The sequence below is a fragment of the Copadichromis virginalis genome, linkage group LG3 (assembly GCF_057382275.1).
Source record: "Copadichromis virginalis isolate Kocher_CV1m ecotype Utaka linkage group LG3, C_Virginalis_male_GT1.1, whole genome shotgun sequence".
Lineage (NCBI taxonomy): Eukaryota > Metazoa > Chordata > Actinopteri > Cichliformes > Cichlidae > Copadichromis > Copadichromis virginalis.
The window spans coordinates 40,911,269-40,923,931 of record NC_140620.1 but is presented as its reverse complement, the minus strand read 5'-3'; the positions used below and the strand labels follow the sequence as shown (position 1 = coordinate 40,923,931).

General features: G+C 37.8%; 2 protein-coding genes across 2 annotated transcripts; both read right to left on the bottom strand.

Moving 5' to 3' along the window:
- Positions 1 to 2,541: 2,541 nt before the first annotated feature.
- On the bottom strand, positions 2,542 to 6,345 carry LOC146714783 (thialysine N-epsilon-acetyltransferase-like). Its single transcript, XM_085451102.1, has 6 exons — positions 6,191 to 6,345; positions 5,913 to 5,964; positions 3,920 to 4,003; positions 3,333 to 3,434; positions 3,201 to 3,241; positions 2,542 to 3,050 (listed from the first exon to the last, which is right to left on the bottom strand). The coding sequence occupies exons 1-6, from the start codon at positions 6,251 to 6,253 to the stop codon at positions 2,883 to 2,885; spliced, it is 510 nt and encodes a 169-aa protein (XP_085307228.1). The 5' UTR covers positions 6,254 to 6,345; the 3' UTR covers positions 2,542 to 2,882.
- Positions 6,346 to 7,965: 1,620 nt separating this feature from the next.
- Positions 7,966 to 12,384, bottom strand: LOC146714782 (ubiquitin carboxyl-terminal hydrolase 46-like). The gene is made up of 10 exons (XM_085451112.1): positions 12,117 to 12,384; positions 11,294 to 11,402; positions 11,095 to 11,213; positions 10,820 to 10,890; positions 10,610 to 10,735; positions 9,454 to 9,549; positions 9,225 to 9,356; positions 9,009 to 9,137; positions 8,860 to 8,885; positions 7,966 to 8,646 (listed from the first exon to the last, which is right to left on the bottom strand). The coding sequence occupies exons 1-10, from the start codon at positions 12,163 to 12,165 to the stop codon at positions 8,520 to 8,522; spliced, it is 984 nt and encodes a 327-aa protein (XP_085307238.1). The 5' UTR covers positions 12,166 to 12,384; the 3' UTR covers positions 7,966 to 8,519.
- Between the last annotated feature and the right edge of the window lie 279 nt (positions 12,385 to 12,663).

Sequence of the window (12,663 nt, the reverse complement as noted above, 5' to 3'; positions counted from 1 at the left end):
CCTGTGTATTTGGTGTTCGCCCAGAGGCCTGTACTACGAAGCAGGATTTCATCTTATCCACGTAACTTTCTATGCTATAAAGCTCAGTCGCTTCTCGGATTGCCATGGTAACCATGGTTACCATGCTAGGGTCGTGCTGTGAATGGTTAGATCAGCAGGTATGAAATCACTGCCCGGTGACCAATCAGATCTCTGGAAAACTCCATCACCATTCCTGGAAGATCTCTTTTTTTCTATCAGATATCCTGAGTTGATTCAGCTCAGGATATCTGATGAATACTGAGGATTTATAAGGAAAGAGAAAATGTAATGACTTTAGTCTCTACTGATTTCACCTAAAAAACTTGCAAATGATCCTTAAAGCACTGCCACATGTTAAATGACAATATTGTGGGGTCTGTTGATAATTATATTCAAAGTTATATATAATGGATGTGACTTAAGTATCATATCTCAGCTCAAGAATGATCAAGAATATGAAGTTTGTTCATAACAACTTGCATATGTAATTCCTGAAATATATAAATACGCCTGTATAGACCTGCGTGCTGTAAAGAACAAGAAATTCATAACAGGTTATTTATTTTAATACAGGAAAATCCGAAATATAAATATATCTCAACGACCTGTCCTTCTTCAACACTGGGGTAGATTGCTGAGCTTGCAACTAAACGCACAACGTAAACCTACTGAACCGTGCAAACTGATTAGAGCAGACTGTGTGAAAGCAGGGCGCTTTTGCATAAAAAAAAAAAATATCATGTAACACCTGAAGGAGTGAGTGGATAGCAGTTTTTCTAACACTATGTGTAAGGCAGTAATCTGTAACTGTTGAATGACCGTTTTAATCACAATCATGCAGTGTATTAGTAGCGATTTCAGGCCTACCGGGGGGGAATCCTTCTTTCTCCTTTATTCGAAGCTTTAAACTCTCAACAGTATCATCGCACTCCACTTCAAGCTCAAATTTAGATCCGTTCACCGCTATGACCGTAATCGTGAGCGGCATTTTCGCGACGCTTCTTTCAGACCTTGTACTTTACGTTTCCAATAATGGAAACTATCGTTCGAGTGGCCCTGTGTACAAAATTTGACGCGCTTCTTCTTCTTCTGTTTTTTTTTTTTTAATTAAACTTTTAGGTGTATTACCGCCACCTTCTAGAGTGGCGTATGGATCAGAAACTACAGTACCGCCATTATATTCTTTCACAAGTTTAAAAATAACAAAAACTATAAACATTGAGAAATAATTTCCTTATCGTTAAATTATTCTTGTTCTATAAGAATATAGCACATATATGAATATGTGCTCCATTTCTGTGCAATAATCACAATAACCTGTTGCACATTTGTTAATTATTCTTTCCATTTCTTTGGTAGTTCTCCTTCTTCCCACATCTTGTAATAGACTCTATCAATATTTCCTAACTTGCATCACTCAGATTATTTAAGCATGCAATAACTGATTTGATCTGTACCATGGATGTTTTTTCCCAGATTTCTTTAATGCCTTGTTTAATTCAAAAAAGAAAAATTTATATGAATTACATCCTCATTATTTTCTTAATCATGAAGTATTTTGATATTTCTCTTTAATGTTGTTTCCCACCCTCTTTTTTTCTTTGTCATAAAAGTTGTCTGTACTATCCACCTTTGCAAATGGTTTTGCTAATAATTCAGATTTATTTATCTAATTTTTATCATTATCTATTATTGCTGGGAAGTAATAATCTTTTGAATTACCAGACTTAGGTTTAATTGTACACTGAACCCTGTCTAATGGTGTATTTTTACCCAGTAATTCACAGTATTTTCTCCAATAAAGATTTTTACTGTCTTTATAACCCTTCGAACCTCTGCTTGTTTCCATATTTTCGGTATATATATTTATGTTTTGAAAACCTAATTGCGTTGTTTTATCGCTAATGTACATTATGCTTTCCACCTTGGTACTTTCCTCACAAACCACCTCACAGACACCTCAGTTAGAGCCAAGCCTCACTCTCCATCTTCATCACCACCACCATGTAGACTCAAAGGGGTCCTGTCCTAAATCCTATCACCGCTCGGATTCTGTCTGTCATGATGGGTCATCATACATTAATTTCTCTGTCTTAATAAATAACGTTTAAGTGATCTCTCCTTATTGGCAATGGACAGATGCAGGGATATTAATCGTCACACACTTGTGCAGTAAAGAGGATGAATGTTGTAGACAGAATAAGACAGCTGATCAAGTTGTTTCACTAACTCATCTAAACTAAGCATTTTGTAGAGGATTACGCAGCCATGGCACTTATTTGACTTGAAATGGCAACTGTAATCTCAACATTTTGACAGCTTGTTTTGAAACTATAGAGTGGAAAGTTGAGATTTTGTGTTACAATGCAAAGCATAAAAGTAAAAACTAGTGAGAAGTAAAGGAGTAGTGAAGTAACTGTACTTCATTTCTTTTTTATTTCTGACAGCTGTTAAATGTGGAAGACAGTATCTGAATTATGTGTCTTATTGGTAACTTAATACAAAAAACACCCTCAGGAGATACAATTCGCTTTATTTTATGACGTTACACACTGGAACATCCACTGCTTGTAAATTACATGTAGCTGCAAAAATACAACTGCAACTAAATTAGAAAACCAATTTAATGCCCTTTATAAAATAAACACATATCTGAACTATATTCATTTAAAAAGGCATGCTGCACTCTTAGCTTATATGCACAGACCTTCAGACAGCCTATGTAACAGTTATCCTTGTAACGCTGAGGTAGGCGCTTCAAGTTCTTAGGTTTTGCAAAGAGGCCACTGAGTGGTGCTCCATTCCTGCAGTGCGCAGGCTGACCTCATGGCTGCAAGGGTCACAAGGTCATAACGGATGGGTTAAAGTTGAGCCAGGTGCTTCAGCGCCTCCCCCTCGCAGCGCATGCAGTGGTAGCCCATGGTAGCAGTAACATCAAAGCAGCCCTGGCTGAGGTAAAAGTCCATAGATGGTTTGTTCCAGTTCAGGACGGTGAAGTTGAACTGGTGGCAACCAGCAGCCAGAGCCAGCTACAGGAGAGCAAAAACAAGAAGGAAGACAGAAATGACTGCTGAGCTGAGATGCTGCCTCTGGGACACTGGCTAGTATGTTTTCATGCAAATATTGAAAATAAAAAAAGCTTCAAGGTTTACCTTCTCCATTATTCACGTTTCACTCACCTGTGCCACCTTGCTCATTAGTGCTTTACCGACACCTTTCCCTGAAAGACAGATCATGTGCATTACTTGAGATTTCCTGCAAATATAAGGACACAGTGATGATGAGACATCTTCTCAGAGGCTGTACTGTACCTCTGAACTCAGGCATCACATACAGGTCCTCCATATAAATGGCTCTGCCTGACCAGGAGCTGTAAGCATAGAAATAAAGTGCATAGCCGATCTTTGTGTGCCCTGAAAGAAGAAAAATATCTACTGGTAAAAACAGTCGACATTTGGAGGAGCTAAACCGTGTCTGTATTCATAAAATTTGTATATTTGTTTTGCCGTTCCTTCCAACTGAGTGAATGACTCTGAACATTTATCAGAGTGATTATTAACAGCATAATGCTTTACTTTACACTGTAAACACATAAATATGTATCATTTCCTTTACATCAGTGAAAAAAATGATACAAATTTTGGTGCAGCTTACAGTTAATGTGCAGCAAACTTTATAAATAAAACCTCACATTTTTAACCTTTTGTTAAAAATCTGCCCTGTTCTTTTGTTTCTCCTGCTCGCCCACTCTGTCGGTTATTTTCACTTACTTTAAGGGTTTTGTCACATATGGGTTCATATGTTTTTTTAAACACTCAACCATCAGTTCTAAGTTTGTTACAGCTGTTAGACAGTAGATCGCAACAGTGTGTGAGAAAACTGGGCGTAACATGATCACCTTCTTTGGTTTTGTGCTGTTCTGGCACCTCAGCGATGATCCCGTGAAAGAACGGGTTCTTGGAAAAGCCATCCTGCTCCAAGTCTGAAAAGAAATTATAGATACTGTTACACGGTGTTTTCACAAGGGGAAATTCAGTTTGCATTTAACAGTTTGAGGCTTTTTATCAAAATGTAATCTTAGCTAAGAGAGAGCTTTAAAACCAGTTCTTGACCTTTTGTTGGAAAATACAGTGCAATGGTTTTTCCTCAAAGGTCCATAGTTCCTAATTTTAGAATGAAGCTTCCTGGGAAAAGCTGTTACCTGGTGGTAGAAACAAATGGCTCACAGACAAATACTTTATTATAGTGTGAAAAATCTACTTAGCTTACACAAATATAACTAAACAACTAAATTTGGGGTAGCTGTTGCTCAGGCGGTAGAACAGGTCATGTACTCATTGGAAAGTTGATGGTTCGATCCCTGACTTTCCCTAGTCTGCATGCCAAAAATCCTTGGGCAAGACACTAACCCCAAATTGCTCTCCGATGCATCCATCGGAGTATGCATGTGTGTGAATGTTAGTTAGAAAGCACTAAATAAAAATGTGCTTGTGTGTATGGGTGAATGCACAATTTGTACAAAGCGCTTTGAGTGCTCATAAGAGTATAAAAGCGTTATATAAGAACCAGTCCATTTACCATAAACACCAAACTATATTTGATCCAGATACTTTTTGGTTAGAAGTGTGTTTTATCTGGACGTGCATTCCCACTTCAGCTCCTGGCAGAAACTCCAGCTGTGGTCGAAGCCCACATTGCTACAAGATGCACATGACTATAGAGGAGGTCAGCAGAGAGGTACAAGTGTCTACAGCCATCTGTAAAACACGGTATAGGCTCTGTCATGTTTCAGAGCTGCCTTTCAGCCAGTGTGGTGTTGGATATCCTGTCAAAATGAAGAAATTATGAATGCAGAAATGTGCCACCAGAATTTGATCAACCATTCAACACAATCTGGAAAGTTTCTGATTAGCAACACTTTCGTCTTTTATCTTTCATCAAGCACTGCCAGTCATGGACTGAAGCAGCTGCATCTGCATTTATAAAAATGTCAGTTGAATGTGTACGTGTCTTAGCTCAGCTTATTTTACAGCTGCAGACATTAAAATTTAGTTTCTGTGTTTCACTGACGAGATTTTATAAGATCTCATTTTCCCAAAGTCAAGAATAAACTGTCAAAGGAGCTTGCAAAGAAAAGCGTCTGGACTTCTTTAAGTTGCTTGAAGACGTTTCACCTCTCATCCGAGAAGCTTCTTCAGTTCTAAGGTCAAATGGTGGAGAGTCCCAGATATAAACCTAGTGGGAGTAACCCCCCACAGAGGGACAAAAGGACCCCCTGATGATCCTCTAATCGCCTGAGCCAAGGTGTGAAACTGGGTTTCGGGTGTGTTCATTGTGAAATCTGGCCCCACCTTATCATGCGAATTCCTGAGGTTAGATGGCCCAGGATGTGAGTGGGCGTTAAGGCGTCTGGGAAGGGATCTCAAAACTGGATTATAGATGGCAGAGAGTTGGTGTCGTAAACCCCCGCCTCTGTTCAAAGATGGTCGCTCACAGTGGACATAGATGGCTTCTTTCACTCCTCTTTCAAACCATCTGTCCTCTCTGTCCAAAATGTGAACATTGGCATCCTCAAAAGAGTGTCCTTTATCCTTAAGATGCAGATGGACTGCTGAGTCTTGTCCTGTGGAGGTGGCTCTTCTGTGTTGTGCCATGCGCTTGTGAAGTGGCTGTTTGGTCTCTCCAATGTAGAGGTCTGAGCATTCCTCGCTGCAGGAATGCCCAGACCTCTGACTACGATGACCTGGATGACTGAGAACCTTCACAGACATAAAGAATAAACTGTGCACCTCCAAAAATATCACCTTGGATTTAATCGTTTTATAAATATTATAAAAAAAAATACCCTGAAAGTCAAGGCAGAGAACTTGAGACATGACTACATACACTACCTTTCTGTGTGACTTTCACGTGGTCTGACACTTTCTCATATTCTGCCAGCTCCTGGAGAAAAACAAACAAAGCATGAGCTCATCGTTCATAACGAGCTCTCTAACATTTATTAGCCTGTTTGCACTGAAACTAAAGAGCAAAGCGAGCACATTGCATCTGAACCATGTAATAATGACAGCAGCAGCAGAGAGGTTGATGGATGTCAGCCTGACGGTCGATGCATGTCACTAAATGTCTTACACACACAGCTGGACTGCGCGCGCACGTTTCCGCTCACCATGATCATGCGCGCGATGTCCTTGCAGTCGTCCAGGTTGGCTGCACGGATTGAGAAGTCCATGCTGAGTAGATGTGGTGATGAGGTCGTGATCGCAGAGCTGGACAGCCGCGTTTCCTTCCAACTTCTTCTTCTTCTTTGGGATTTAAAAGCAGTTGGCATCCGTCTCCATTGCATTACCGCCCCCTGTCACATGTACTGCACTACTCTGTCTTTGCCAGTTTTTTCTTTACTGGTAGATTTCCCTGCAAACGCATCTGCTTTCTGATTTCCCAGAATCCCTGTGAGAGCTGATGCCACATGAACACGATTTTTATCCACTGACTTTTATCCACCAATTAACTGTGAACTGACTGACAACATGGCATAAACTAAAAACCAGCTGTCCCCAAAAGATACCAAAGCTTGCCTGCCATCATTTCCTCTTCCTAATCTAGCTAGCAAAATTGTACATTGCCTAAAATCATGTACACTGAGAAGATTTTTTATGTATACCAACCGGATTCCTGGGAATAGCCTCAGTGACTCCTGTCAAATGACTCCTGTTGTGGCTCTTTTGAATCATCTGAAAAAATTTGCACATATTCTTTATATATGAGGTCCCCAAGAGTGAAATCTTCTTTTCTTTAGCATGTGCATTTTGAGACCTCCATACTGGAATTGCAAGACAAATCACAAAAGTCAGTTTTTTAGACTTTTATGTCATCAAAAATGTTTTTTTTTCTTTTAAGCCAATCCAGTATTTTGCAGCATGCTGCCTTATTTGAATCCAAAGTGGAGTCATCCATCAACAACCTTTACACCATCACTATCACAAGAAGGTGGTCAGAGCTGATCCCTGATTTGATCCCATCCTCACATTCAAACCCATCTGTCACTCCTATCACACACATCACTACTATCTCAGTGTCCTCACACATGTCATGAACAAGCTGTGACACGGATTGCCAGCCCCGGCAAAAAAAAAAAAAAAAAAAAAAGCTGCCCGTACTCATGTTGCCCCGACATCAGCCAGCGCATTTTGGGGATGGAATAGGCACCGGGCGGGGGACTCTCTGGCTGGCTGGAGCAGCATCTAATAACAACACGTTCTCATTTCCAAAGCGTAACATTTTACGACAAATCGTCAACATGTTGAGAACGGGCTCGTTGTGGTGATCCAAAAGTCCAAAATTAAAACCAATGCAAGATGGACAAAAAAAGTTCAGGTGCTCAGTGTAGAAAAAAAGGGAAAAGAAGAGGAGGAGAAACGAGCAAAAGATACAGGTAAGCAGATGTGTCATTGGATAATGGCAGATCATGTATCCTGAAACTATCAGAATCATAATCAGAATACTTTATTAATCACTAAGGAAATTATGTGCGTTACAGTTGGTCCAAGAAGAAATTGTAGGAGTGTTCGCCCAGGGGTTTCTGTTAAAGAATCAAGCAATTAAAAAAATCATGTTAACTTATAACAAACATCTGTGTAATTAAACCTGATCGATTCTCTTGCTCTTCAAACCAAAAATAATATTATAATAAAAAAAAAAAGCTAAAGCATCAGTTTAAAAAAAATGAGAAAGAAGGGAGCAGAATTTCATTTCCCAGTCCTGTAAAATAACAGTTTCACTCGTTATTTCTCTTGTGCTTTGCCCTTTTTTCCACACATTTGCTTACTTCATTTAAACAGTTTATTTGTTAATGTTTCCTCCATTATTTTCAAATCATCTCTCAATACTGCATTTTAAAATATTAAATAAAATAGTATTACTTCAAAAGTTTAGGCCACCTGATTGGCTGAGGAAGTAATGCGCACACACCTCAGATCAATTTGAAATAAATAAAAAAATAAATTAGATTTAATATTGTGGAATTTATTTTAAATATAAAACACACACACAAGAAAGAGGTCGTCTGTCCAACAGGTATGCAACAGGGCAATGATCACAGCATGCAAGCAAATCCTGACATTTAATTCGCTTGTTTTTGATGTTCATCCTCAGTTGTTGCATGTTTGTCTTCTCCGTCGCTAATCTCAACCTGTCTATTAGATTATCACAGCTGCATCTCTGTCACTAACTTCACTCCTGAATTTTCATGATGCCGGACAATTTCTTTGTGTCCATTTTCCCCCCAAGTGTCCTGAAAAACCTTCATTTACTGGGTAATCTCATTAACAGCAGAGTTCAGATCCAACACTAATTATCACTGTAATTATACTTGTCCATCATTTTTGTGTGTATTATCACTCTGCAGTGTGATAACTGACTTTGCTTTCTCATAAGCGTCTTCTCACTGGTCATATTTGTCACTGATTGCAGGTGGAAAACCTGCCTGTTTTAACTATCTACAGCACGAATAATAAAATACATAATAAAATAAAAAAAAAAATATAAAGAAACATATGCCTATGGTAACAATTATGAGTCTTGCTTTTTGCCTTTCTGTAAAATAAAAGATATGCACTCTGGGATCTAGAAGAAGAAATAGAAAAAAAGACAAAACACAACTTAAAAAAAAACCTTAAAACAATTTTGAAAAATACAATCTGCACTTGTGATTAGAGTTTGGTGTAACATACTCCATACGTACAGTCATCTGTATCATTTGTGTTTAAATAAACTTTAAATATTGATATATTTGCAAATTAATCTATAGCAAGGACAAGAAGAAAGACAAAAACCTACTTCTCCTGGAATGGTTGGTAATCAAGCTATGAAGGGAAAAAAACAAATATAACATGATGAATTTTTCTTTTATTTTTATACATAAACATACAATACAGTAATTTTGGAACGTGTTTCAATTACACTGAAGAAAACGCGATCAGCCTTACCGGTGTGACCTGGGTATCATCAAACTTATACCATCTGTCTTCATCCTGGGTTTTGATTGTTGCGCTGTAATGGCCACCTCTCAGACCACCAAAATGATCCACAACTGCATACAGTTCGTACACCTCATTCTGATCCCAGAGGACAAAAAATAACAAAGTGAGAAAGAAAAATGAAGATGATTTTTGATCAAATATTAAAGTACACTTTGTAAATACCCCTGGTATTTGCAGGCTGTAGGGAACCTCCACAAAACAGCTGGTTTTGAAGTAGGACATGTAACTGTAGTTGAACTCAAACCTCTTCAGCAGCAGAATCAAAACATCTGGGTGATGTTTTATTACATCTGTCTGAGTGAAAAATATGGGTTTTTAATGTGTGTCATTTCGTTATAATTTCATTAAATCAATATCAATGTTCAGAAATCACAAAAAATTCTTCATTTACAATAGTAGCATCAACTTTGTGACCGCAGCGGTCACAGTACATCTGGTGTTCTCCATTTAGACATGTAGGTCTGAAAAACTCCTCGATGCCATTCACCTGAAAAATGAAAACTAATTCAGAAGCAGCTTTGATAAAGATGTGCCGAAGAGCTCAGCGTTCACAAAGATTTTCTCAAGAAGGGCATGCTAACATTAATAATTCATGACCTCTTTAAAAGACATAATATTGTCTTTTGAAGTGAGATATAAACAGTAAAAACAAACCAAAATTCCAACATCCAACACTTATCAGTGAACTCAGGACTTGGACTGTAGAGTTGATTAGATGTGTCAGAAAAAGAAAAAAAGGTATTGGACAGATCTGAAGACAAACTGAAAGAACTACAATTTCATTGGCAGTTTACCTCAGTGGGATTTAGATCCGGTATGTAAAATTTCACCTAATCTTGGTTAAGCTTCAACATTTTTTTGTAGTATTCAGACATGAACTCTCTAAGACCTCAGTAACACAGGTTCACATACTTGATAAGTGTTGGAAAGTGTGTATTCCCAGTTAGCGAGTGGTTGCTGGCAGTCACGGGGTGAAACTGGTCACAAAGATGCTGCACTAAAAAACTCCTTGCAATTCCTTTGGTTGCTAGTATTTTGCCATGGTCATCAAGTTTGGATGATAGCCATTAAAACCTTCAGCCACCACTCGCTAACCCATTTTCCACAAAACAAACAAAAATCACATCAAAAACTCCATTTTGTTTTTCTACAAAACATTGGAGTAGGTTTACCTTTTCTTATCATTTCTCACTAAAAGATACATTTGTTGCATTTTGTGACTTAGGATATTTACATGACTCATGAGACTATAAGTCAACTGTGTTATGTTTGTTTTGTAATGCATTGAAAGTAATAAGAGATATATTTTTAAAAAAGAAACATTTTCAGAAATAATATTAATTAATATGTTTTGACACAGGCAGGATCCAAGGCATCATCTGATTTTTATGTGTCCTCACAAGTAGATACATAGTTCCCAATCAAACAAAAGTGTTTATTAAGGAAAATGATAGAATAACACAGATATGTTACCGGCAATATTATGCGAACTTGTTGCAGCTGTGAGTCCTGAAAACAGAAACATGCTGAGAAGTTTATGTACTTACTACACTGTAGTGTTGATTGTAAAAATCCACCAATGACAGAGGAAGATGCCAAAATGGTGCATCCCTGTCAGTCTCTTTATGACCTTTAGAGCAGGTGATTTGGTTTGCTAACAGACCGTGGAAGATCTGAAAACATAAATGAACAAAAACATATTATTAAGTATTATTTTCAAACCAAACGATTCCATTTGATATTGACAAAGACCTTACCTGTGATGCCTCAGGACTGGTCATGGTTAAAATCTTCTCGATGCATTCAGCAGCATCTCGCTGTTCATACACTGGATGGAGAAATATATGTGCATGTCTTTAACAAACATATTCATTAATTAAAAAAATATATAACCCCATAATTATTCACTACAATCAAAAATGCCAATCATAAACCCTCAAAATGTTGTGTAAAGTGACAAAGTTTCTCAAAAACATGAAACATCAAAAACATTATTCAAAGGTTTTGTTGTCTGTGTGTTATCATACTGTACCTCTGTTGATGCCCAGCTGGGTTATTATTTTGTGTGTGTTTGCTGTATGTTTCTGTAAATTATCAAACAAGTCTGTAAGGGCACCAAGAAGCCCAATGCCAACATTTTGTTTGGAGGACCTAAACACAGACAAAGTCCCCATAAGTAATAAAAATGAACCATAGACCCCATTAAATGCACATATGTGACAATAATAAACCTTTTCACAGCTTCTCTGAAGTCTTCAGTCATAAACAGCACCTGCAGCACACTGTTCAGGTAACATGTCGCACCTTGGTTTACCAGCCCATGGTATTTAATATTAGCTTCTGTAAATTGCAGAATAAGAATATGAGTGTGCATCATAAACTGCCAACACAAGCAGAAGGTCGTCAGAAAATAGCTCGTTCCCTTTTGCGTCTTTTCTACAATCCATTGAAGTCAATGATTTGATCTACATTTGCTAACATATAATACCAAGAATAATTTTTAAATAATAGAATTAATTAAATCTTGAAACTCATTTTTTAACCCTGGCTTTTCATTCGAGTTCTGCTTAAGTACCATCAGATTTTTGAAATGTTGTTTATGTTGTCACTACATAATGTATTTGCGTCTTCTCACGTTTCGTTTTACTGTATTTAGTTTCTATTGTTCATTAATGAACTTGTAATGCATTTTGGTTAACTTTGCTGTTGCTTGTAAATGTGCTATAGAAAACACTGACATTTACAAATTGACATTGACATTCCTTGTCAGGTACCTAGCAGGTTAAGAAAGGCACGTCCTTACAAATGGCGCAAGGTGTATAAATTCTTATCATATGTCAGTAAACTCTTAATAATAAAGCAGCTCAATTGAAGATGCTCTGAGTAAAGGACAGTTCCTCTTTCAACAGCGTTTCCAGGCTGAATTTAAAGACGTCTGAAGAGCGTAGGAAAAACTTTATATAGAGAACACACAGAAGACCAATTAACCAAAACTAAATAAAAAATAAAAATAAAAAAAGGCCTCGGGACTTCGAAATTCACTACAAATCTTACCCACAGAGGTAGAGATGTTCTTGAAGCCATGTCGACCAAATAAACGCATTTTCTGCCCCCTCTGACGATCTACAAAGAAATTGTTGTTGGAGGCAGAAACAAACGCGATTATTTTGAAAAGAAATCAAAGTAAGCCAAAGATGCAGGCCTGCCTTCAACACAGTTTTAAGACATTTCTTCAGATACTTGTTAATAAAATAGTTCATCCGCTATAGGAGCATTAGGCTATCTCAATCTCCCGTGCAGTTAAAAACACTCCGACTATCGCTTTCTCTTTCACTTCTGCCGGATCAGTGATGGGTTCAAGGCGTGTCGGAAATGTTAATTGTTAAAAATGCGCATTTCTGTCACTGTTTCCTATTCTACAGGTGCAAACTCAGCAGCTTTCTTTTTCTTCCCAAACTGTTCTGTTCTCAGTATTTCTGTTCCCAACAATAGCTGGCATCAGCTGTTGCACTAACCTGGAGGTTCATGACTACAGCAGGCTACACATCACCAACCTTTAAAAAATATTTATTGCACATGTTATATCTTAATTCAGATTCAG